The following is a 26,835-nucleotide window of genomic DNA, read 5'->3' as shown; positions in this document are numbered from 1 at the left end:
AATAACAAACACAAAGTCAAAAGCAAATAAATTATGAAGTGTAAGCTGCGCATGCGGCGCACGCGTCGCTGGGCCACACACAAACAAACACACACACATACGAACTCATACACACGCTGTCATAACTAACTGTAAGCTCTCTTCGCTTTGCCGTCTCTGCCGAAGCTGCGCTGCTGTCAAACGGCGCACGCGCTGTTGCTTTTGCTTTTGCTGTTCCTCTCTCTCTCTCTCGTATGCTTGTATGTATGTATGTATATTTGTGTGCTTGTGTGAGCTTTTGGAGTCGCTCTGTCTGGCAGTGTAAACCTTTTCAAAGTGGAGCAAGTGTCTTCAGCTCTTTTTTTTGTGTTTTTTTTCTGTTCTGTGATGTGTGCTTCATTTAATTTATATTTTTTTCGAGTTTTGTGACTTCCGTTGATGCTGCTCTCTTCTCTCTGCATTTATGGCTGCAGTTGCCCTTGGAAAGTCGAGAAGCTGTTGTGATAAATTGAGTGGTAATGGAATAGTAATAAATTAATGGAAAGCTGCTCGCCTTTTACGGAAATGTGTGCGTTCGTTACAATCACGAATTGCGCGTGTGTGTGTGTGTGAGAGTGAGTGTGAGTGTGAAGCTCCCCGTGGTTCTAGCTAATTTGTGGCTTCCTCGTGGATTGCTGATTGAGTGACAATTGAAGTCAAGTGGAATGATTGATTGATTTGATTTCATGTGATGTGATTTGATTGCTTTGAAGTGCGCGATACGTGCGATACAATCACTTTAATACATTATTGATTGATGGATCAACGAAGAATCTCTCAGCTTGGAAATGCTGGATTATTTAATAGCTTATTGTGGGTAAGTCAATATTTCTGATTGTTCTCTTGATTGATGCTCATATTAGTATTTAATGTACTTGATCATTAGTTATTCTTGTTTTTTTTTTTTTATTGATTTTTCCTAGACTTGTAAAATTAATAGATTTGCATTTTCATCATGAAGACACTTTATATATTTGATTTATCAGGGATTTTAGGATAGTTTCGAAATACATATGTATATACTATACTACTATAGTCCAAAATTTTTATTGGATCTTGTGTCTTCCGTTCATTCCTTTTCGTTTATTTTCATTTTTTTGTCAATGTTTTTCATGCTCCATGATCAGTTTTCTGATCAGTTCAGTGCTCTAAACTTATCTCTTATTCTTCGTATAACAATTTTTTGAATTTGCTTCAATACTTTATTGACTTTTTTAAATGCTATTACTCTTCAAGCTCATTTGCCTAAATTTATAAATTTACCAACAGCAATAACCCAGAAATCTTGTTCATCTTTGAATTACAAATTTATTGCAATGAAATTTGGCAACAGTGTAATGTTTGTGTTGAAAATTGGCAACAAGTAAATATTGCAATAAAATCATATTCCTCAATAAACATAATATTCCTCTGTTATTTGTTTGCACAAACTTCCTCGAAAATCCTTAAAATATGTTTCTATGCTTTCTTGGAATTTGTCGACATTTTTTTTTTTTTTAATCTTGTGACTTGCATTTTATTGGAAGCTTATCTTTATAGCCTTTGACTTGGCTATTTTTAGAACCCACTCACACCGAAATTAACGAGCTATAGACTGCTGTCGAAAAACCCGATTTAGTCAGTATAATTTCGATTTTTTTTGTTTTAATTTTTAGTGAGCGTTGCGGAAAAGTGGAATAAATTTAAATATTGTTTAATAAACAACTCGTAAAATCCAAATTCAAATTGCACACCTGAACTGATCTCGATTGTTGTATTAATATGATTTATAAACACTATATTTTTTTCTATTTTATTAATCTTGAGGCGGAGGTGGGAATTGTCGAACCGTCTTTCCATTTTCTGCATGCATCACAATCGCACAATGAAGACTTTTAATATAATTAGTATGCAAATTATAATTAAAAGATAAAACAACCAGACAAGTCACGCACACAATGACACATACATCATAAACATAATGAACAGTTTTATGGGTGTCTTTGTGTGTCTTTGATACCCTCTAGCCATAAAATAGATAAATAAGGGTATAATTAAATTGCGATCTTCCCAATCTTCCCACTTCCCTGACGTTCTTCATACGATTTCGCTGCGAAATGTCTTTGTTCCGTGTCATTTTAATTCGCTAGCTGGATTTGGCAAAAATTTATGGGGCATACTTATAAATAAAAAAGGAAAAATTCATAATTTTCTGTGTTTGTTCTTTTGGTATTTGTTTACTTTTGAAATTAGAACATTTTTGGCATGAAATTTGGGATTTATTAAAATAGTTGTTTCACTTCATGTTTGCTGATGCGCAAAAGAAAACGTGTGAAATGCTTCATCTTTGACTTGTTCAAACTTATGTCATACAAACCTTTAATTAACACAGTTTCATCAAGCATATTTTGCTTTTATTTTAACTGTAATTTAAGAAAGATTTTTGCAAATTGAATACAGGGTGTTTTTCTAGTCGTGTCAATCGCTGCATTGCTGAATTTTACATTTTTATCGCGTGTTAATTTGAATTGACGAACCGACAAGTAGTACAAGATGATCATTAGGAAGAAGAAGAGTGGGTTTCTTGATCATTTGTTTTGGGTATTACCAGCTGATTCTATGTGTTCTGTGTGTTGCAGCTGTCGTCACGCCCCACATGCGTTGAGATCATTGACGAAACGAACGAACGAACGATCAAACGAGATGACAATCCAAGAATCCAAGTGCTTTTAGAACTGGTTCGCATGGATAAATTATGATGTGTTCCTGGCCGAAAACATCATCATACATTTGCCTACGTACTACGATCATCCACCTACCCAAAATATCACAATCATAGCTTCGAGAAAAAAAAAAATACTATAAACTATAAAAAAAAAAAACTTTACGTTTCGGGTAAAAGCAAAACGTGTTTAGCTTTCTATTTAGCTTATGCAAATTTCGATTGGTTATTTATTTGTAAGGCATTATAAATATATGCGAAAAATAAAAAACGAAAACCGAAAACCACAACAACAAATAAAATGAGTAGAAAACACACGGCGTACATAAAAACAGCCATAAAAAGGAGCAAACAGTGGAGGAGAAGGAGAGATGATTGAGGCACGACGAAAAAAAAAAACAGAAAAAAAATGACGTGAACAAAAAAAAATAAATATATGGTTGATATGCATAACCGGTCAAAGACCACAGAGAACCAGAACCAATACCCAAAATCAATATCGAAATCAAAACCTGATTTCAATTCGGATTCAGATTCGGATTCTGATTCCAATGCTGCTGTTGCTGTTGCCCGTTGTCGTTTGCCAAAAATCAACAGTTTGTTTCTATTTTTGCCTTTTTTTGTCTTTTCTCATTCTCCTCTCGTCGTTCTAATTGGCGTTGCCCTGTGCATTTCCTTAAGCCGACTTTAGTCGACCTTTACATACCCCGACCTGATTACATATTGAGTTCATTCCTTTGCTTCCATCCAGTCTGAACAGTTTTCTGATCAGTTTGGTGCTCTAAGCTTATCTTTGGTCCTTCGCATAGCATTTTATGGGCTTGCTTCAGGAATTTATCGACTTTTTTAAATGTTATTACTCTGCAAGCTCATTTGTTTTAATTTCTAAAGTCACAAACACTAATAGCACATTAATCTTGTTCATCTTTTAACTCCACATTGCCATAATGAAATTTGGCAACAGTGTAATGCTTATGCTGAAATTTGGCAACAAGTAAATATCGCAATAAAATCCTTAAAACAGCAATAACATAAATGTTGTTCATCTTTGAACTATAACCACCAACATTGTTTGTACTGAAATTTGGCAACAGTGTAATGTTTAAAATTTAAAATTGGCAACAATGAAATCTTTAACGATGATATTCATCTGTTATTTGATTGCAGTTACTTCCTCGAAAAGCCTTCATATATTTTTATATGCTTTTTTTGGAATTTGTAGACATTTTCTTAAGACAGAAGAAATTCGATCGGGCATTGTAAAGCGCCTACGCTTGATTACTATTCCGCTAAGCTACCCAATTTAGTACAGTGCCTACGGGTAGACGAATTATATAGCCAGTTAGATATTATTTATGGCTTGAAACTGTCGACAAAAGGCATAACAACAACATTGACCAGTTTATTAAATTTCAAAAGCCTGGATCGAATCTGTTTTTTTTTTTTGTTGTGTTTTTTTTGCTGTCTTTGGTGGGGGGGGAATCGTGAATAAATGAGCCGGCACATGGCGTGCAAATGCAGCCATAAAATATCAATTATAATAATTTAAATTAATAAGCCACAAAATGCTCCAAATCTGACAGCTGTAGCCAGATCTGGAATGCCGGGAGCTATTAGGCGCTAGATTGGCATCTCACATACCAATTTAGTGCTGAAATCAGGCAATCGAGTCGCATCTGAATAAATATTTTACTTAATTGCCAGCTATATATATTTAATTAAGAGTCCGGTTTGGGTAATTACGACAATGTACCGTTAAATGGAAGGCAATTGCAATGAGAATAAAAGTGATCAACAAACTTGACTTGACAGGCAGCTTTTGGCGCAGCACAGTTGAGTTACATAGCCAGCAGCTTTGGTGCGGCAGCAAGGAATGCGTATAGAAAGCATACGTCCGTCTCTTTCTTTCACCTTGGCTTACAGCGCAGAGTTGTAGCAGTGACCAAAACTGAGTTACATAGCCAGCAGCTTTGATGCGGCAGCAAGGAATGTGTATAGAAAGCATACGTCCGTCTCTTTCTTTCACCTTGACTTACAGCACAGAGTTGTAGCAGTGACCAAAACTGAGTTACATAGCAAGCAGCTTTGATGCGGCAGCAAGGAATGTGTATAGAAAGCACATTCAAGCGTATATCCGTCTCTTTCTTTTACCTTGACTTACAGCTTTGAGTGCGTGGTATGGTAAATATGTGTTTGTATGTAAATGTGGCGAATCGCATTAATCTACGCTTAGTTAGTGCGGGGTTAGTCATGGCTTACAAATATAGCGAATGATTCCATGCCCACAAATCATTCACGCCTTGAACTTTACATAATTTTACATACGCGTCGCGCAATAATAATGTTGCTATCGAGCTTAGGTTCTTGGAAATCTTGTTTCTGTGTATCTGCCGTATCCATCGCTCGGTCTGTCTGTCCGTCCGTCCGTCTGTCTGTCTCTCCACATAATTGCTAATTTATCGATCCGAGCTTTTAATTGCCTTCTTTATTATCTATCGAAAGACAACAGCAACAGCGACAGCAACAGCAACAACAACAATGATCAGCGAATAAGAAAAATAAATAAAATGAACTTCGAATTCGGCGCATTTCAAAGGCGATGCGTAACAAGTCTGTCGATGTTGTTGATGTTGTTGTTTTCATTGGAATATCTGTTAATTTGCTAAAGATATTAATATACGAAATAAGAAACACTTTCTTTTCGTTGTGTCGAGCTGCGGATATTAACATTGCAAATTAGCTGAAAACAGAGCAATAATTGTTATGTTATCGATAATGTATCGATATTTGCATTTTAACTAATGCGCCGACTTTTAACCAAAATTCCACACAATATTGAACTTTCAATCCACTTAAACATGAGTCAGATATTCCTAGCATTACTTTTAACTCTGATCTGCATTCAGGGGAATTTCTTTTGAGCCAACTGCAAATCCACAAATAGATGTGACATTATTCTGCCTGATAATGGGGAAAAATCCATTTAGCTGCGGCAATTTAATGGGATGATCTCAGAAGAATTTAAGCTACAGTAAATTTGATCGCTTTTGAAATTTAAGCGTCAATCAGTCTGTCATCGTCATAAAATAAATCTTGTATTAAAACAATATGAACTACAACATAAATCTTTAGAATTTCTTAATGGCACACTGAAAAAAATACCAAGTTCTAAAATCAAGAACATTCGTCTTAAAAATGCTGTGCTTGAAATAAGAAAAAATTCTTAAATTCTTCTTAAGAACATTCGTCTAAAAAATTACAAATTTTCAAAATAAGATTAAAAATTATAGATTTAGGTTACAAAATGCTCTAATCGATCGAAATTCCTATAAAGTTTTTATATAGATTTGAGTGTTTTCGTTCATAGCTCATAAATATTTTATAAGTAAAGCGATCAACATACAATTGATTAAAGAATATGGTAAAAAAAATAAATAAATAGTTAAAAAATAAATTTTTGTTTATCCTATAAGATTTTTATTTGTAAAACTATAAGATTTTTTTCTTCTTATTAATAAGAACTTGAGATGTTATTGAAATCAAGATGTGTTTTCTATCTTTACGATCTTCATGTTCTTGACGTACTTTTGAGACTAAAATCTTGATTTTAGCACTCCTTTTTTCCTGTGCAGTATTCTTTTCTAATTTCTATGCAGCTTTTAGTTGAGATTAGTCATTTTGCCATTAAATTAAATTAAGTTTTTATAAAATAATTCAGCTTTATCTTAAAAGCTGTCTCCCATTTATTTTTTTTATTACTACCTCTTCTATTGTCACACTTTTGATCGTTTTGAAGAAGTCTTCCCCCTCCTCGATTTGCCTAATCTTTGACATTGGAAATGGAAATGAGTCAGTTGTTGAGAGTGACCAATTGACACGGAGAGGAGTCGTAAGTTGGTAAACTCGTTTCGGAGTGAAGACATCACTCCGCAACTGTCAATGGGGCGTGTCAAATAAATCAGTTTTGGAAGCGATCAGCGATCGTTAGTTTTGTTCGTTCGCTCATCCCCATCTTGTGTTTTGGGGCGTTAAATTGTATGTTTGTTGGCTTGCTTTCGGCATGACTTTGTTATGCATAACGAACGAAATCACTACAGACTATCCAAGGCAATGGACACGATCATCGTGAAGAAGAACAACATGATTATCATTATCGTTATTATTATTATCATCGTTGTGATCATGATCACAGCAAGCGAGACAAATTTTGAGCAACTCTGACAAGCTGCTGAAAGCGCTTAACGTTTTCATTAATTCTGAAATTACCAGCAAATATCATTTGTCAGTTGGAAACGGTGGTCGGAATGCTGCGAGACTCGAGCATGCTTGATTTTTTTTCCTTCTTCGTTTTTTTTTTTATCAGAGAAACCTGACCAAAAACATAAAGATTAGAGCTATTCGATTCTTGTGATTCTTGAAATATGAATGCCAAGCGGCATTCGTTTAGGTTATTAAGCATAAACGAGCATTAAAAGCATCATCATTAATGTTTTCCATACGCTGCGTGTCCGGTCTGATCAGTTCGGTGCTCTAAGCTTATCTCTGGTTCTGCGCGTAGCATTTTATGGATTTGCTTTGCAGGCACTTTATCGACTTTATCTAAATGTTATTACTCTGCTAGCTCATTTGCCTTAATTTATAAAGGCACCAATAGCAATAGGACATAAATCTTGTTCATCTGCGAACTCCGCATTGATTGTAATGAAATTTGGCAACAGTGTAATGTTTGTGTTGAAAATTGGCAACAAGTAAAGATATCAATAAAGTCTCCAACGACTTTAATAGCAATAACGTAAATCTTGTTCATCTTTGAGCTGTACTTATCAACATGAATAAATCTGCATATTGTAATGAAAATTGGCAAGAGTGTAATGTTTATGTTGAAATGTGGCAACAAGTAAAGATCGCTATCTAGGCCCGTTTGAATAGAAATTGTTGTCAACACAAAGATTCAGACATTTGATACTGACAAACGATGCGAATTATTGTCAATGCTAAAATTTGCAGCGTGCCGCTTTCAATCAGCAATGCAAATTGACAACACTGCAGAGTTGTTGTTGTTGTTGTTAGTGACAATGTTGTTAAGTGTTTTTAATGATGAAATTTAGCAATATTTGTGCTTATTAGAGTTGATTTAAATGCCCCACAGCCTCGACGGGGACCATTTTGCTGTGTTATAAGAGTTAGTCTATTTTTGTATACCGTAGTCGAGATATCTGCATTCAAAATGAGCCCCATTCGGTCTCATTGGCCTGATCGGATCAACGATCAACGAGCGGCGGTTGATAAATGTGATAAGGCCCCAAAACGGAACGGAACGGAACGTAGCGAACGGACTAATTAAGCGAAGGTTAAACGAGACATGAATTAACATACGCGAACTGAAACTATCTGGGAAATACACAAACACAATCTCAAGCACATACCATAGTATAGATTCTGAAGAAGAACCCCAGATCGAATAGATCCCAGTAATCGAAGCACATTTATCAAATTCATTTCCATTCGCATTCCCATTCCCAGTTCAGTTCATCATTCATTCAGTATTTTTTTTTGGATGGAATGAAGCCATAGTCGTAATAATTTGATTAACTCTCGCGACCGATCGATGATACTATTCAATTCAGTTTTCGCAGCACAACACAAAATACACCGAAAGAACACTTTAGCTTAAGCTCTGCAGCCTCTTAAACTGGTCTTCCAAATGGACTCCCAAAAAAAAAAAATCGAACGTATCGAACTCAACATCGTCGCATATATTAGCGTCTCCTCCCCTCCTCCCCGCCCCTTCTCTAAGCAGAAAGCAAAAAAAAAATTGTACGCTTTATAAAAAATGAATGCTAGCCAAAAAAAAAATATATATATGTATATGAGACTAACACACACAGCGACATCGTATAAAAATCATTAAACTTAAACGCGTATGCTAATTTGATGATGGCGGTTTTCTAATTTGTTGTTTTCTACACTCGCACACTCACACACACACACACACACGCACTTTTGGGCTGGAAACCAGATTTCTATATAGTAAAACAACCGCCCTACCACAAACGAGCGATCGAACCTCATCCCGTCCCTCTCCCTCTCCTTCATCCATCGCCATCTGCATCGCTTACGCCTCGCTGATACAGTTACATCTATGCAGACTTTGCCGAAAACTGCGACCCAACAACCCATCAACCCAGCAACCCAACAACCCATAACTAGTAACAACTTTTTATTATCAAAAAGTCGAAGTGTAAATACTCTTCATTTCTCTGGCTAAAATGTCCCGTGACACTATTTAAAGTTAATGTAACATAAATCGAAACATTTTCTTATTTTGAATAAAGATGAAACACTTGTTCACTTCTTTGTAGTGTCATCTATCGATAACGATAACAAGAAGGATAGCAAGTCACTTGTTGCGTTGGGTGGAAACTTCTTCGTGGTGTCATTTATCGAAAAGGATAAAGATAAGGATTGTAAGCGACTTGTTGCGTTAGGTGAAAACACTTTATTATTATTATTCTACATGATTATACCTTTAGCTTAATTCTTTTGTTACAATAGTGTGTACTATCTACTGAAGGGAACATTTATTGTCCGTCCAGAAGGAGTGCTTCAAAAAAAACACTTGAAGAAAAGGTTCTCCGTTTATAGAAATTTTTCAGTAGTTATTTATTTATTTATTATGATATTCTTAAATTTGAATTGAACTAATACAATCTTTAGAGTAATTCTATTATCTCATATAGTAAAGATTGTATTTTCATTTGTCCGGCCAGAAGGAGTGCTTCAAAAATGGAGTTTAATATGTCCGCCCGAAGAAGGGATACTCTTAAGAAAGTAATTGCTTAATTTGTTATTCAAAAATTTCAAATTTGCATTCAAATTGAACACAAAATAATATAATTTCTAAAGTATTTCAATGATCTCATAGCACTTTGAAAGTTTTTAATTTGAAATTTTATTTAAGTTATATTTGGAATGTAGCTATTTTTTTTATTAAGTTTTTAATTCGAAATTTTATTTAAGTTATATTTGGAATCCAGTTAATTTAGCTGTAACATTTGATACTTCCACAAGTGTACAAAATAATACATTCCTAGGTTTACTCTAAAAAAATACTCTTCTAAGCTTACACTAAATATTAGTTTTGTAAGTACACATTAAATTCGTGTATACCCTATAGCGATAGGGTATGCACGACGCAGCGCCACACGTTGACAACCTGTGCGACGTTCTCGCAATGTCCGCATCGGTTCGTTGTCCGGTTCGGTTAGGTCTTCTTTTTTTCCCAACAGTGTTGTTGTTGTTTTTTTTTAAAGCGCGCGCGCGACGCCGGCAGCGCTATTTCTTTTTTTTTTTCGTACAGTGTGTGTGTTTTTTTTGTGACGGGGGATTTATGAAAAGACGATATATAAGGAAACAAGAAGTAGCAGCGTTTGTATTTATTTGTTAGAACCTGTGCGCAACGCACGTCTCTCTCTCGCTGCGAAACCTCAAGTTCCAGTTCCGATTCCCAGCACAACTTAGGATATTTTTTTGAAACTCTACGAACAAAAAACGCATCACAGAAATATAAACATGAAGAGTTTTGTAAGTTGCCACAAATAACTTCTTTAAGTGTGCCAAGTGTGTGTTGAACAGTTTCACAAGGAAAATCTTTGAAATAAAAAAAAAAATAAATAAAAATAAGTTGAAATATGACAATAATGTGCGAATGTGTCTAATACAATATCAATTTTTTTTTTAAATGAAAGTGAATGTGATTTTGAGTGTTTTTTTTTTATTAACTAAAAATGTTTGAAAACTAAGGTGGAAAAGTGAAAAAAAGATATTCAACACTAACATGGTTTATTTTGAAATAATAATCGTATCCTTAAACGAAGCTACAACTAAAGAAATCAATGTTCACGATTCTGTAGAATTCTGGTTATTATACAAAAATAATCATATCCTTAAACGAAGCTAAAACTAAAGAAATCAATTTTGACGATTCAATAGAATTTTGGGTTTATCTTAATGAATTTCGCCGGTATGCTAATTGACAGTTTGGGGTATTGAAAGGAATACGAATTATTCGAGTGATTATTATACATATTTTTTGGAGCATGCATTTCGTGTGAATTATCACCTGCTACCTAACCTCAAAAAGCATGCGAATAAATGAAAATACAATTTAGCGCCTAAGAGAAAGCTTTCGCGATGGGCGCACTCTTTTACTCTTCTTAGAGCAGGCAGGACAGCAAGCGAGAAGGAGACAACGGCAGCACAGTTAGCAAAGTAGCAGGACAGCGCACATAAGAGATGAGTGAACAAGTGAGAAGGAGACAACATCGGCAGCACAATTAGCAAAGTACTTAAGAACATGTCGAGGCTGTGACTTTGAGGCGTGACAGAAGAGTGAAGAGTGCAGAGGAAACAAAAAAATATAAAAAGAAGAAGCAAACGACAAACATTGAAACGGTTTAAGCTCAAATCAAATAAATCAAAACGCATTAGCAGCAACAGCAACAGCAACAAGAATAACAACAACAACACATTAATGAGCTAGCAACAGCAACAAGAACAACAAACGCATTAATGAGCTAGCTAACGAACGAACGACAAACGAACACACGAACGACAAACGAACGAACGCACGAAGAGTGCGAGACAAAGCGACGCGACAGTCGACGCAGCAGCGGCAGCAGCAGCCAAGGCGGCGCTGCGTCGACGCTGCTGCGATGCGTTTAAAGACGCGGACAAAACGCAAGCAAAACGCGCGCGTTGCTCGTTTGATTAATGACGACTGCAGCCACAACAAAAACATAACAGCAAAAAATGCAAAATGGAAACATTAAAACATTAAACTCGTGTGACACTTGGCACAAACCACAAGCCACTTTTGCCAGTGATTTATGGGGCGAATCGTAAAAATAATAACACTAAATAAACGCCGCGACATACATTTCCATAAACCGTTGCTGCTTCGTCTAGCGTTTTTTTTTTTTTTTTTCGTTTTATGTATTCTTTTGTTTGGCGTTTTTGCTTGCTCTTAAGTGACAGCTTCGTTTATGGCTCGTGCATAATAAATGTGAACACACTCACACACACACACACACTTGCATACGCATAGTAACGAAATCGAAGCGATTGATCAACTAATCATCTTCCGCTCTTCCTCTCTTCCTATCTCCTTCTTCCTATTTCCTCTCCACTTTACAGCTGATTTTGTGCTTTGTGGCGCTCGCGGTGGCCGATGTTAAGCATTTGACAGATCGCAATCTGGATCTCTTCAAATACAATCCCAGCGACATTTACACGCTGCCCGAGGACATCGATGACGACAAGCCAGCGGTGCACTTCAGCGGCGATGTGATGAAGGCCAAGACCGAGAAGCTCGAAAACTACAATGCGGGCAAAAAGTTCAAGCTCGAGTAAGTTCAGTTGCTTACAATCGATTAATGCATCGCCAAGAGTGCGATCGATAACGATAAGGATAAGAGTAGCGAGTGACTAGAAAGTGGAAACAATTGCTGAAATCTTTATAGTGTCATTTATCGGTAACAATAACAATAAGGATAGAGAGCAACTTGTTCCGTCAGGTGGAAACACTTTCTCACTTCTTTGTGATGTCATTTATCGATAACGATCCAGATAAGGATATCGCGAGATTTGTTGTGCAGGTGGAAACACTTCTTTACTTCTTTGTGATGTCATTTATCGACAAAGATTCGTATAGTGAGTGACTTGTTGTGTTAAGTGGAAACATTTACTAACGTCTTTGTATTGTCATTTATCAATAATGAAATCAATAAGGATAAAGAGCGATTTGTTGCGTTAGTTGGAAACACTTCTTCATTTCTGCAAATAACAATTTTAAATTCATACTGATATATTTCAATTTCTTCTTAAATATCTAATGAAAACTTAATGGAAAATGCAAATAATCATTTTAAAATTTAGCAGTAACTACGCAAAAATGAGCAAGTGTTTAAAAGTTGATGTTCATTTAACCCAGAAAAGGACAAATTTTATTTTATAAAAGCGAGCTCTTACTCCAATAATGGATTGACTTTGAGAAAAGGGAAACCTTGATTATTTCGAGTCGAAGTTTGACGTAGAAAAAGAAAACCTTGATTACTTCGTCTTGTATTTTAGCTTTAGCAAGTTAAGCAAGTTAAGGAATGAACGTCGGAGTTTAGCTAGAAGTTTCACGTGAGCGAAGGCAAATGACATTAAAATTGAAGCTAAACGCAAATTTCGATATCGATACACATCACTAACTTTCAATCGATGCAAAACACAAATATCGATATTGATTCACATCTTTAACTTACACTCGAAAACTCTCGCTCTCCTCGGAATGACATTACAATCGAAGCTAAACACAAGTTTCGTTATCGATACTGATTTACATCCCTAACTTACACTCGAAAACTCTCTTTCGCTCTCTTCGGACAGACTGAAGACACAGAACGGTATTGAGGTGAGCAGCGTGGGCAAGCTGAAGGACGACAAGACCTTTGTGGTCAGTGGATCGTATTCGTTCACCGGCGCCGATGGCAAACGCTACAAGACCCGCTACACCGCCGATGAGTTCGGTTATCATCCCATCACCGAGCTGGATCTCGATATTCCCGAGTAAGTTTACAGTTTGGAATGAAAAGAGAGCTTGAGACTGAATTTCGTTCTCTCCCTCACTTTGATAGACCTCAACCCTTGGCACCGGCCAATCAGCGTCCCACCGTCGATCCCAGCAGCCTGTTGGGCAACAAGAATCGCTTCCAGTTCCTGCAGCAGAGCCTCAATCCCGATCATGGAGCCAACGGACCGTTGCGTGGCAGCGGACAGAGCGGCGATGATTACAGCTACTCGGCCCCTGGACCTCAGTTGGAGTACAACAACAATCCCTATGGCGGTGACAACTCTGGCTTCGGTGGCAACTCTGCTGGATTCGGATCGGGCAATCCTTTCGGTCCTGGCAGCTCTGCTTCTTCCTATGCTTCTTCGGGTTCCTCTTCGGGCAACGGTTACGATTATCAGCCTCCCTCGCAGCCCCTGGAGACGCCTTCTCGCCTCTACTTGCCGGTGGCATAAGCAGACACTTCCCTCCCCGCCCCCGCTCCCTGCATTGTACCTACTTTCCCTGCCCCCCCTCTGACCCTAAGCTTCAAGTATTTAGTTTTAGGCGCAAGCTCAAGCGCGCAACAACAACAACAACAAGAACAAGAACAACAGGCAAAAAACATTAACAAATAGCGAAATTTTTTTTATCATCTTATAGTGTTTATATTGTATATGTATTCCTCAAAGACGTACAACAAATTATCCCACCCCACCCCCACCCCCTTTCCAGCCCTGACTTCCCCGCCCTCCGCCTTCTGACCTACAAGAGAAAACACTACGCAAATTGCCAGACAAGAAATACGAAAAGACGCAACATGAACTTGACCATGAATCTATTGTATATGAATATATATATGTATATACACTGAGTGATATTAGTAGTAAATAAAATGGCTAAACTAAAACATTTTCCTCGTTCTTTTCTTCCTTTTTTTTTTAGATATTAAGTTAAGAATCTGTTTAAGATAAAGAAAATTCATTTTTAATTTACGCTATTATGAATTACTCTCTTTCTCATTTAGAATTTATATTTTTCAATTTTGAATTAGAGGTATTTCTTTTGCCTAAAAGTATGCGATTGTTCATAAGTCTTAAAGTTTATTTTCCCCCCAAAATATACTAGATAATTAAATACTAAAGACCTTTCCTTAAAAGTCAACATAAAAATTTCAGATTTTAAATTGATAAGTATACATTTTTGGTATTTAAATTAAATTTATAAATTTCTTAATTTGGAATTCTTAGTTTGGCATTAAATTTGAATTCTTCTGCTTACTTTACTGAATTGTAAATTACACAATAATATTTACATGTTCTTAAAAGCAAACATACATCTAATCACTTTAGATTTTTAATTAAACAACACACATTTTTTGTATTAAAATTAAATTTACTTTAATTTTTAAACTTTTATTCTGTTCCAGGAAGCTTCTCCCAAATAACAACTATGGATTGGTCTTCTTTTTCGACACTTCACTTTAATGAACGGTAAGTTTTTATGATATGCATCTCTATATATAAACTTATATGCCACAAATAGAAATACGAACAATTCGTTTGTTCCGAAGTCTTCTCTCACTTCACATTCGCTAGTTTGTTCAGATAAAGGTAGTTAAAATACAGTTGCTCCTAAAAGTATGCAGTCAGTTAAGACTTAATAAAAACGTCTTTAAAGATTTACATTTTAATATAATGACGAACTTAACGTAGCTTGAGTGCTAAGAATACGAATCTTGAAAAGCTAGATTTTTTAAAATCTACCTTACAAAGCTTAGCTACTAAATTTAAAAGCTCAGTCTGACATTAAAACCCAAGTTAGTTTTAAGGCTCAGAATAAGAATAAATAATATGCATTATACAAGTCTTTAAAGTTTTCAAAATTTTAATATAATTACAAATTTAAAGTAGTAACATTAAATGCTAAGAAGAATGCGATGAACTTTAACGTCACTTAAAAACTCTCGTCAAAGCTTTTTTAAGTAGAGCTTAAAATTATAAACTTGAAAGCTCACCTAAATGTCAAACCTTGATATATTCTTAAAACTCAGCTCGCTTGTCCGAATGTTAATATCATAATAAACTATTTTATTATCATATATAATACAAGTCTTCAAAGCCTTTCCCAAATTTTAATATAATTACAAATTTAAATTAACTTAAATTCTAAGAGTGCGTCGAGCTTAAACTTAAATTGCTAAAGTCTCTACTTCAAAGCTTAATTTAAAAGCTCAGTCAGATTTAAAACCTCAAGTTAGTTTTGAAGCTCAGCTCGTTGCGTGTCCGAGCAGCGCTTCGATGCGATCCCTTGCCTCGACGTAGGCAGCGAGCACTTCGTCGAGAGTTGAGGAGACGCCTTCCTTGCTTCTCCTCCCCGTGTCGAAGTCATCGTCATCGTTGCTGTCCTCGCCATCCAGCTGATATCCCAGCGGCAGTTGTCGCTGCTGAATCTTCCGCACGCTGAACAAAATGTTTCCCGTGCTGCGCATGGCACAAGCTTTGTCCGCCTCAAAGCGACTGTGAAGGGTCTGAGGACCAAGCTGGGATTGGGAATGGAAACTGAAGTAGCCGACAAAGTCGAAGAGCTTGCGACCGCCAATGAAGTAGCGATTGAAGGCATCCAGCCAGCTGCCCACGGGACGGATGCACTGCAGCCGAATCCCGTGCGTAGCGGCGACGGGAAGCGGAGCGAGGAGCGAGCAGGCAAAGTGGGCGTAACCCTCGCAGCGTTCGCGTTGCCAGGAATCGATGCTGATCACCTCGAAGTAGATGTGCAGCAGCTGCTGCTCCTCCTCAGCCCCGACGAACGTCTCCTCGCAGAGCAACGTCAATTGCCAGCAATGCGAGAAGCTGGCCAAGTTCCCGGCGCCTCCTTCGAGGCAAGTCGCCGTGGCGCCTCGCAGCGGAAAGGGTTCGTCGCTGCATCCGGGCTCGAGCTCGAGGAGCGTGTGCTTCGGGGGATTCACGTAGTAGCGAACATGGATGTTCGGGTGCTCGAAGTGCTGAGCCTCGTGCAGCTGCAACAGCAGGGAGACGCGTCGCATGCGTTTCGGTGGCACCGCAAACTGAAGCAGACGTCGACGCTCGGCGGCCAGTTGACGCTCCTGTTCGTAATACGTGAGGAGTTCGCTGGCGGTGGCAGTTGCGGGTGGGGAATGCAGCTCCAAGGGCGGAGGAAGATGAACAGGAAGAGGAGGGGAAGGACTAAGGGTCAGGGTCTTCTGTAGCAGGGGAAGCGTCACATTCTCCAGGCCGTAGGCGAACAGCTGTCGGCAATCGTTGTCCAACTCCAGAGAGTATTCCATATCGTCCGCACTCAGGTTAAAGTCCGGGTACACATATAGCAAGCCCTCTGTCGGCGAGTAGCGCAAGCTGAAGAGCAACGTATCGCGCTGCAGCTGCGCATAGATCCGCATCAGCTGATAGCCCTTCAGCTGCTCCTCCCGCTCCTCCTCCTGCAGATCCGCATCGATCAGAGTGTGTATGAGGCAAGTGCGTGCCGCAAAGTTCGGATCATCGGGGAGTAGCGGCGAGTCCGCTTCCCCCTCCGCCTCCACTTCCGCCTCGGAGTTGCGTTTGCTGCTGCTGCGACGTCGACGTCGACTGCGCGCCCGCAGCTGCTCAGCGTGCGCCTGCTGATGATAGGCGAGCTGTTCGTTGTAGCGCAGCTGCAGTTCAATCGTCTGCTTCGTCCAGCGATGATAGCGTCGCTGCAGCGTCGTCACACACTTGCTGGCGTCGCTGTAGCGCTGCAGCTCGGCCCGACTGAAGTGCTTCTGCTGCCACGAAATGCACAAATTCGCTGTGGCGCCGTTGCACAGCTCGCGATTTTGGGCATGGAAATCATCCTCATTGATCGCTGACTGCGTTTCGAAATGCGTTTCCAGCTCCGAGCTGGGCACACTTCGTGTTTCAGTGCTGCCAGTTAATGCACTCGCATTGCCACTTCCAGTGGCAGTGCTGCCCATCAATGCATTGCTGCTGCTGCTGCGACTCGCATAGCTGTCGCGACTTGTGTAACTCCGCGAAGAGGCTTTGCGATATTCGCTGCTCGGATTGTAATAGTCGTAGTAGTTGCAATAGTTGCCATTGTGATCGTCGTGGGGCACATAGATGAAGAAATCGCCAAAGGTGCTGCTCATCGGACTCTCCGGATAATGGTCGACATGGGGGCCGCTGTTTGCATTCGCGCCCGTATATTCAAATTTCGGCACTGGCAGCCATTCGCTAATGTGTCGCAATCGCAGCTCCATTTGGAAATCGGACATGTCCCCGCACACACGATAGATGCCGGTGCGTTTCGGTGCGCTGCTTCTAAACATTTTCTTTTCTTTTATATTTACCAATTGTCAAATTTCACTGTTTGTTTTTGTTTGCCGTCGTTGAATTTTGCAGTCGTTATGACAACGATAAACCGTTGGCGATTAATCGATTGCTTGGTATTTTTCGATTGGCGCGCACTCTTTAATATTCAAATTTGTTACCTCTTTTTATATACTTTACTGTCAAATATTGACATATTAACTTATATTGTATTTATTTATTTTATTTTTACTCCTTTTATCGCAGTTATAGTTGTTATTTCGAATAATTTATTGTTGGTATTTTTGTTAGCAGCCTGTATTCAGCGTGACCGCTTTGCTCTTTTGAACAGCTAGTATATTTCAGTATATTGCGCAGAGCAACGTGCGGTCACGCTGCGTCTCCCAATTGCGCGCCTTCGCTGCTGCTCTGCTGTGTTTTGCTTCGCTGAGCGTGCGTGTGTGTGTGTGTGTGTGTTTGTGAGTTTGAGCTTTTCCACTGCGCTTGCTTGCAGTTGGTTTTACGTTGTGTGCCGTTGTCAGTTGTTATTTTGTAGCGCAGCGGGCTGGTCGTCGTGCATTACGCGTTCTTTTCTCACCTCTCACGCATACTACGCGAGTAATATTTGATCTGTTATTACGTTTCGTTTCGTTTCGGTCTTTTTTTTAAGTCTGTTTCAATTTTTTTTGGTGTCTTGTGCTGCGCGCGCGCAACAATTACAACAAGCAAACAAACAAAACGGTGGCTGCAACTGTTTAACAATTACAATTGTAATAATTGCATTATTATTATTATTTTTAATATTATTATTATTTAAACGCTGCTGTTCTGTTTTCGGCAGTGAAAGTGTTTTTCTTTTGTTTTTTTTTCTGTCGTAAATTGTTTTGCGTTTGTTTTGTTTATGCTTAATATACAATTATATTGTTGTTATTTTTTTGTTTTGTCGACTGCAGTGTTTTCTAATTTGCCATAAATACTATTTTTGCAGCGCACACACACAACAAATACAAACACACAAACGACAAAATGCAGCAGAAAGCCGATGAGGTGAGTACAAAAGAAAACTATAAGAAGAATAGAATAGAATAAGAAATATGCGAACAGCAATAGAATGTGGCGAAGCTGCGCAGCCGTTGTTGTTGCCTATTGCTATTGCTGCTGACTTTGTCCTAGTCGGCAACATTGTTGCTGGACTTGCAATTGCAAGTTTGTCCTCGTGTTGCTAACTCTGCTGCAGAAAATGTTGCTATGGCTATCGCTATTGGGAGCTTTGTTGCCGAACACATCCTGCACAACTTTGTTGCTGAACTTCAATTTCTTTGACTTTGCTGCTGTGCGTTGAACTCTTTTTGCTGTCTCTTCTTGTTGCTCGCTCTTGGTAGTTGTTGCTGGTTCTTGTGCCGTGACGTTCCATTGACTGATTCTTGACTATCATCCACCACCGCAACAGCAGCAGCAACACAACGGCCTCATTGTAAAGGCTTTTTTGTTTGGCTTTTCATTTAAATTTGGCTTTATTTATTTATTATTGTTTCGTCTCGTTTTTTTCGACTTGTTGCCTTGTTGCCGCTTCACGCGTGTTTATTTGTCAGTGTCTCTCCCCCCACCCCACTTCTTCGGGTGTTGTTGTTGTCCTCGCACTATTTGCACAGTTGCCAAAGCTCTGTTGCTCTCTTGCTCTCTCGCAGTCTGTGCTTTGGTTATTCTTTTAATTGCTGCGCCAATTTGACGACGTCGACGTCGACAGCGACGCAGCTTTGGCCTCAGTTTTGACTTCGACTTTAGCTTCAATTTGAGTTTTGCTTTTTTTTTTTTTTTTTTTTTTTTGTGTCAAAGTCAAAGTCATGGCAAAATTTTGTGATTGTTGTTGTTGTTGTTGCTGTTGTAATGTTTTGTAGTTTGTAGTTGTTGTTGTTGCTGCTTTCAGTGAAATTTCTTTCTTTCTGCTTCTATTGTTTGCTTTGGGGTCTTCTTAGATGATGTTGATGCTGTTGTTGTTGTTGTTGTTGTTGCTGCTGTTGCTGTTATTGTTATTGCTAAGCAGATCTGAAGAAGATCTCTGTAACCGCAGCAAGTGTGCCACAAGTGCTGCCAAGTTCGATAAACAAAAACTGACGACCCAGAAGAGTGAGACAACAATAACAACAACAACAACAACATGCATAAATCAACAGCTGTTTTTACAACTCATTTAACGCACAGGCGAAAGATAATAAAAAAAAACAACAACCACATAACATAAATTGCCCCGAACTCGAACCTGAGCGAAATGATCAGAGATCGTGAGACGGAACCAAAAAAAGCAACAGAATAAATAAAAAAATAATAATAAAAAAAATTGTTGCCTGTTCAGGTCTGACTCTATTTTTTTGTTTTTAGCCTTGCCTCGCGTTGCAGTTGCAGCAAGTAAAAGTCGAAAAACCTGTAGATGAAGCTTGTGGGCGAGACACGGGAGGGGGGAAGGGGGAAATTTATAAGCAGAAGATGACTGTCCATGACCCAAATAAATGCAACTAAACGAAAAATGTTTCAAGAATTACACGATAAAGAAGGGGATAGATGAAGAGGGAGAGCGGAGAGCGAAGAGCGAGACGGAAGACGGATTCGACGGGTTGATTGCTCATTTGAGCCAATCTGAGTCTCAGCTGTGATCAGGCGAGATGAGGGCCAGAGAGAGAGAGAGACAGAGAGAGAGAGAAAGAGAGAGAGAGAGAGATAGCGAGAAATCGAGTGGCAACTCGTTCTCAAAATGACAAAATTCTGTTCTCACTTCATTATTTCTTTATTTCGATTTCAACTATTGTACCATAAACGATATTTGTGAGATGCATTTGCTTTTCTTTTGTTTTTTTTTTTTTATATTTAAATATAATCTCCCTAATGTCTTGACATTTTCGAAAAGGTTTTCGGTTGCTTTTCTTTCCGAAAAGTATCGCCTTCATTGAGAATTTGGTTCTGAAGTCCTTAAGTTCCACTTAGTAATACAGTAAAATTGATATCCTGCTTCAATCCAAATAGGGATTGACATTTTCAGTAGGTTTTCGGCCGCTTTCTTCACTGCTTTAATAGAAAATTTAGTTCTGAAGCAATTCGGAATGTTTCTAGCACTTAATAATACAATATTATTTATATTTTGATTCGATTGAAATAATAGAGAATTTATCCTCTAAAATGTTAACATTTTGGGAAAGGTTTTCGGCCACCTTCTTCGCCGCTTCCATAGAGAATTTTTTTTTAAATAGAATCTGAACGAAGGTTTGACTCTGCTCGAAAATAATGAAATTGTTGGGAAAGTTTTTCAATTGTTTTTCTTTGCGAAAAACTCCGCTTTCATAGAGAATTTAGTTCTGAAGCAATTCGGAATAGAATCTCATATTATATTAGTAAACATTTTGGGAAAAGTTTTCGGTCGTTTTCTTCCCCACTTTTATAAGGAGTTGTGTTCTGAAGTCATTTGGAATATTGCAGCCTCATAATATTACAATATTATTTATATTTTAAAGCTATTTAAATAATGAGTATTTCTTCTTGTAAAATATTGACATTGTCGGAAAGGGTTTCGATAGTTTTTTCCAACGCTTTTATAAAGAATTGTGTTCTGAAGTCATTCGGAATGTTTCAGCCACTTAATCATACAACATTATTTATATATTGATTCAATTCATATAATAGGAAATTCATCCTTAGCTGCCAATTTGGATTGCTTGGCTTGTAAGTGTTGCGATAAACCGGTTAGAATTAACAGTTTTTTATTTCTCCACATTCTCCTGCTTTGACTCGTTTCTTTTTTCTTTTCATTTTTTTTGCGGGGCTGTTAAAATTTCGCTTTCAGACGGCGACAAATTTGACCAGTCAAAGTAAATTTTCTTGTTTTTTTGCCACTTTTTTTTGTGTGTTGTGTTGTGTGTATAAATTTAGTTAGTGTTGTTTCGGGTTGTTTTCTCGGTCTTGTGTGTGCAATTGAAAGTAAAAATTTGCCAAACCGGTCAAGCGAAATGATGCAGGCGCCACATGATCCGTGATCGCAGTGATCGCAGTGATCGCGCCTAAACATTGCGCGTCAAATAAATGTAAATTAAATATTAGGCGAGGAGAGATACAGTAAAATTATCATAATCAAATCGGGAAGGAGCGGGGAAATGCGTGGGGAGGGGGGAAGGGAGAGACTTGTGGTTGTGGTCAGCTACCTGGTCTTGTTAGCCCAGAGCAAATTAAGACCAAAAAAAAAACGAAGAAACCAAAGTTTGAAGTTTGAAGATGGTAATAGAGATCGAGAGACGCGCAGACCCCGAAGCCAAAGGCGTATCGGACCAAAGAACTTGTGACTGTAATTACGAGAGGGGAGGGGGAAGGGACGGGTGGAGTGTAGTGTGGGGGGCACAACAACAACAACGAAAGCAACATCAAACGGAGGCAAATGAAAAACGCAAACAACAAACGACAAACAGAAAATGCGCCAAACTTGAAACTTGTCGCTGGCGATCGCTTAACGAGCCGCAAAGGTGGTGAGGGGAAGAGGAGGGAGCGGAGGGAGGGAAACCGACTGGAGGGTGTGCTGTGAAGTGGAGAGTGGAGATACAGATGGAAGGTGGAAGGTGGGGGTCAATGCCTGGGTCGATGACTTTTGACCCTTTTGCCAGAGACTGAAACTGAAACAATCGCAAATCGGGAAAAGAAGGAAAAGAAGGCGACTGCCAAGATCAAGGCAAGTACAATGACAACTAGAGAAACAGAAACAGAAACAGACACAGAAACAGAAACCGATAAAGGGGAGCATGAAATTGGAGCAGCACTTAAAAAGGAGACTGCGCAAATGGAGAAAGACAAAGCTGAGGCCGTAAATCAACTGAAGCCAAAATATTGCAAAGTTTTGCTTCCTTAATTGCGGTCGAGCAGAATCGAATGCTAGGAAAAGGGGTTTTAGAGTGATGCGGGATAAGCAGGAATTGGGAACTTTAAGGAGATTCTTTTTGTTAAAATGTTTATTATTTCCCTAGTGAAAGAAAGTACCGAGTACATCTTAATCTTAAATCGGAGATTCCTTTAGCAATGGGGCTTTTAGGGTGATCTTGGATACGAGGAAAATGGAAGTTTTCGGAGATTCCTATTGAAGTATTTTTACTTTACTACTCGTATCTTAATCATAGATCGGAGATTTCATTCCCGAGTTATATATTTCCTATCTCGAGAAAGAAAGTACCGAGTAGATCTTAATTTTAGATCGAAGATTCCTTTTGCAATGGGGTTTTTAGGGTGATGTTGGATAAGAGCAAAATGGGAATTTTCGTAGATTGCTTTCGCAGTATTTTTTGTTATTTCCTGAGTAAAAGAAAGTATCTACTCGGATCTTAATCATAGATCGGAGATTTCATTCCCGAGTTGTATATTTCCTATCTCGAGAAAGAAAGTACCGAGTAGAATCTTAATCTTTGATTGAAGATACCTTTGGCAATGGGGTTTTTAGAGTAATATGGTATAAGCAGAAATTCGGAATTTTCATAGATTATTTTGGCAATACTTTTTATTATTTCCTGAGTTATTTTTTTCTGTTTGATGACGCTGTCTAGTGAAAGAAGCCCACGAGTAGATTCGAAGGGTTTACAATGGGTGTTTAGAGTTATGTGAGATAAGAAGGAATTGGGAATATTTAGGGGATTCCTTTTGCTAAAATGTTTATTATTTCCCGAGTGAATGAAACTACCGAACAGAATTTAATCTTAGATGGGAGATTCCTTTCCCGAGTTACATATTTCTGTACAATGAAGAAAAGTACCGAGTAAATCTTAATCTTAGATCGGAGATTCCTTTCCCGAGCTACATATTTTCGTACTATGACTTTGTCTAGTGAGGGAATGTACTGAGGAGATCTTAAGCATTGATCAAAGATTCCCTTTGCAAGAATTTGTATTATTTAACGAGTTATATATTTCCGTATGGTGATAGTGAAGGAAAGTTCCTTTTGCCATCATTTTCATTATTTCCCAAGTGAAGGAAAGTCCGATCTTAATCGAAAATTCCTTCTGCAATAATTTAGATTATTCCCCTAGTTAAATATTTCCGTTCGATGACGCTGTTTAGTAAAAGAAAGTACCGAGTAGATTGAAAATTGCAGTTCTTGTGTTACTATTTCCTCGGGGGGTTTTCAAAAATGGTTTGCTGATTAGCAAAGTTCATTTGAAGAATTTATGATGTGTGTGAATCACATTTAAATTTAAACTAGAACTCGAACAATTTTCATTTCGTTTGACAAGCGTCGGCTTATCAGTGATTCCCCCGTGGAATGCTCATATCTCAATAGCAAAATTCCCTCTTTCTCTATCGTTTCTTCTTCTTCTTCTTGTGTTCAATAGGTTTAGTATGAATAGATTTCCGTCGCAGTTTCTTGGGAACGTCCGGAGTGTGATTCCAGGAATTTTGTTTTGGGGGAAGTCTTTGAAACTTTCGACTGCATTTCTTTCGGGTGCACTGAGATCGTTTTGCCTATGATCGTGAACAATGGCGAATAAAAACGAATAATTTTAAAAGTCTTAAACTTATGCCTCATAAATTTCACCGCAGGCAATAAAGAAAGAAATAGAGAAAGACAGACAGAAAGAAAGAAAAAACCGGCTTCAGTTCTGACAATGAACTCAATTTGAGAGACGGAAGGCAAGCTTGGAAGATTGAGACCGAGATCTTGAGAGGTGTAAAAGCGAAAGATTACGAAATCTCCACGAATCGTAATAATAATAATAATAAAACTAAAAATGATATCGTTAAACATGCGTAGACGTTAAGTATTAAGCTATTCAAATCTGTCTGTTGAAAAGTGAATGTTATGAATGTCTCGAATGCATGAATTTGATTTTGAGTTACCGTTAGTTGACTATAACAATGCAATTTTTTTTTTGGAAAGTTCACGAGACTTGAACTATATAATATCGTCTTAATATATATCATCTTCCTTCATTCAGACAAAAATATGATGCAGTCGGGTATCAAATTAAATTGCTTACTTTACCGTTGACCGACTGACTCCCGATTTTATAATGCCCCAAAATCAATTTGTCATAAAACCGAAAATCAAAGTGAAAGAAAACCAAAAACCAAACACCAAACGTCGATTATCTCATGCTGACGACAATTTTCAATGCCGATTCCCCACTTCGGTTCGGTTTCAGGTTCGTTTCGGAGGAAACGATCGGGGGGAAATTTTCACTGATTGCTTCAAAACATAATTGCTAATAAATAGACTGCAATTAGAAAATGATTTGATTTCAGCGCTCCGCGTTTTGTAAGACTTATCTCTATGCCATAATTTTAGTGTTTTTCTGTTTTTTGTTGTTTTAGTTTTTTTTTTATTGATCCACGACGTGCGATTACATTGTTGTTTTTTGAGGCGAAGAAAGACAGAGAAAAAAAATACAATTTGATTGACGCAATCGCTATAAAACCGAAACAGCAAATGAGACAGTTCATGAGTTGATAACTTCGCTCTGCAGTCTGATTTTTTTTTTCCTTCAAAGAACGTGCTGGAAAATGTTTAGAACTTTTTGTTCGTTTGTTGTTTCTTTGGCATTGGGTTTGCTCCTTCTACATAGAGAGAAATCTTGATTGAAGATTTTTTCGACCTTAAAAAGAACAATCTTAAAAGAAGATTTTTAGGTTGAAACAAACTTAATTGAAAACATCTTATTTTAAGATTAAATTGAACAAATCTTAACATATGATTTTTTTCAAACTTCAAAAGAACAATCTTGAAATTTTAAGAATTTTAATTTTATTTAAAGATTAACATATTGATTTAAGAAGTATCGAGATTTAAAAACTGATCGATCTTAAAAAAAAACATTTTATTCTTTTATTTTAAAATGTTGGAATTCCTTTCCTTTAAAATTAGAAAAAATACGCCATCTATTTTGTTGTGGTTTTATTTTAAACAATCTAAATTTAAGATTGTTTGATCTTGATGTAAGATTTTGCTTTCTTGGTTCCATTTTAAGATTTTTCATGAAATAAGATTATAATATTCAATTTCTGATTTTCGATCTTGATTTAAGAATAAACCTTCTTGGGCCACACTTGATTCAAGTTTTGATTCTTCATCTTAGCACGTCTTTTCTTTCAGTGGAGTTTTTTCCTTCAGTTTTTTTTTGTAGGCTTATGACTTGTAGACTATTTAATGAATGGATTTATTTTCTCAGATGTTTGATACGACTTTCTACTGAGTATTGTATGCAAAGCAAGCGACCTGCCTCAAGTTGTGTGCCGAGCGTATAACAGTAGTATAACAGATGTATTTTGCATATGCAACCTTAACCCATTGGCTCAAATGTGTTGTGTGCAAATATATCCAGTCATAAGTTTAGTTCATTCCCCTTCCCTTCCCTCTCCGCTCCCCTCCACCTCTCCGATCATAAATCATTCACTTGGCTGTCTCTGTTTCAATTAGTTATGGGCAGCACCTGCGCCTTTTCCCTAAGCTGATTGCAAATGCCACACATATATGAATATGGTAAAAGTATCAATTAGTCGGAATGCAACAACAATTTGTTCCGAGCGACAATCGAGGAGGCGGAGACGAAGACGGAGGTTGCCCAAAGTTAGTTTTTTAATTTGTTGCAGCGTCGCATACAAAAGATGCATTGTTGATGGGGGTTTTTACTTTTCGCACAGACTGTCTCTATTGACAAGTCGCAGGGTTGCCACCTAATTGCAATTTGAAATTTGAATGAAAGTGACAGGCGCAAATGTCAATGGCAGACGACAAAGCCAAAGTAGAGTCGAAGTGGAAGCCAAAGTCGAAGTCGCAGTCGAAGCCAAAGTCGAAGTCGAACGCCAACACCAAAGTCACAATCAAAAGCGTGTCGCATTTTCCATCATCAAATGCCTAACAATGCGACCGGCGACGACGACGTCGTCTCTCTGCACTTTCTCCAATTGAATGGAATGATATGATATGATATGATATGGTATGGTGCCATCGTATAGACTTGTGTATAGTATAGTAAGGTATGCAGCTCTTGTGTATTTGTTAACACCCCATTGCTTATTGCTTATTGCTTGTTGTTGGTTATTAGAGAGCAATTTGTTAGGCTGCTTTTTTTTTTCTCTATTCACTGTGGCGAACAAAGCACCAAGGCAGAAAAGCAGTGAACGCAGCGAAGCGGCAGAATCGTAAATAACTTCTAGATACACTCCACAAAAACTGGTATACACATATAAGTCAAGGCTCTAAA

At 38.0% G+C, this 26,835-nt stretch overlaps 3 protein-coding genes across 5 annotated transcripts in view; 2 read left to right on the top strand and 1 right to left on the bottom strand.

The window, feature by feature from the left end:
- Positions 1–385: 385 nt before the first annotated feature.
- LOC133848345 (pupal cuticle protein 36) lies at positions 386–14,225 on the top strand. 2 transcript variants are annotated; one of them, XM_062283860.1, is made up of 4 exons: positions 386–835; positions 11,915–12,126; positions 13,154–13,333; positions 13,402–14,225. In XM_062283860.1, the coding sequence occupies exons 1-4, from the start codon at positions 776–778 to the stop codon at positions 13,787–13,789; spliced, it is 840 nt and encodes a 279-aa protein (XP_062139844.1). In that variant the 5' UTR covers positions 386–775; the 3' UTR covers positions 13,790–14,225. The 2 variants fall into 2 exon arrangements, with proteins under 2 accessions (XP_062139844.1, XP_062139845.1); XM_062283861.1 differs by lacking the exon at positions 386–835 and adding an exon at positions 10,152–10,303.
- A 559-nt stretch (positions 14,226–14,784) lies between these two features.
- LOC133848344 (type-2 histone deacetylase 2) overlaps positions 14,785–26,835 on the top strand; it is a 31,305-nt gene continuing 19,254 nt past the window's right edge. Inside the window, exons 1-2 of one of the 2 annotated variants that reach the window (XM_062283858.1) lie at positions 14,785–14,806; positions 18,606–18,664. In XM_062283858.1, coding sequence (XP_062139842.1) covers positions 14,800–14,806; positions 18,606–18,664 — 66 coding nt within the window. In that variant the 5' untranslated portion in view covers positions 14,785–14,799. Of the gene's footprint in view, positions 14,807–18,176; positions 18,388–18,605; positions 18,665–26,835 lie in introns of those variants that run through there. The other variant, XM_062283859.1, reaches the window with a different exon arrangement.
- On the bottom strand, positions 15,436–17,725 carry LOC133848339 (tectonic-like complex member Mks1). Its single transcript, XM_062283848.1, has one exon. It carries the CDS (start codon positions 17,635–17,637, stop codon positions 15,583–15,585), a length of 2,055 nt encoding a protein of 684 aa, XP_062139832.1. The 5' UTR covers positions 17,638–17,725; the 3' UTR covers positions 15,436–15,582.

This window comes from Drosophila sulfurigaster, chromosome X, assembly GCF_023558435.1.
Source record: "Drosophila sulfurigaster albostrigata strain 15112-1811.04 chromosome X, ASM2355843v2, whole genome shotgun sequence".
NCBI lineage: Eukaryota > Metazoa > Arthropoda > Insecta > Diptera > Drosophilidae > Drosophila > Drosophila sulfurigaster.
The sequence above is the reverse complement of the archived record's forward strand: the minus strand, read 5'-3'. Positions and strand labels throughout refer to the sequence as shown.

Excerpts from the sequence above, each read along its gene's own strand:
- LOC133848339 (XM_062283848.1), bottom strand. The coding sequence starts at position 17,637 with ATGTTTAGAAGCAGCGCACCGAAACGCACCGGCATCTATCGTGTGTGC.
- LOC133848345 (XM_062283860.1), top strand. The coding sequence starts at position 776 with ATGGATCAACGAAGAATCTCTCAGCTTGGAAATGCTGGATTATTTAAT. Across the intron at positions 836-11,914 it reads TATTTAATAGCTTATTGTGG|CTGATTTTGTGCTTTGTGGC; the intron begins GTAAGTCAATAT and ends TCCACTTTACAG. Across the intron at positions 13,334-13,401 it reads CTGGATCTCGATATTCCCGA|ACCTCAACCCTTGGCACCGG; the intron begins GTAAGTTTACAG and ends TCACTTTGATAG.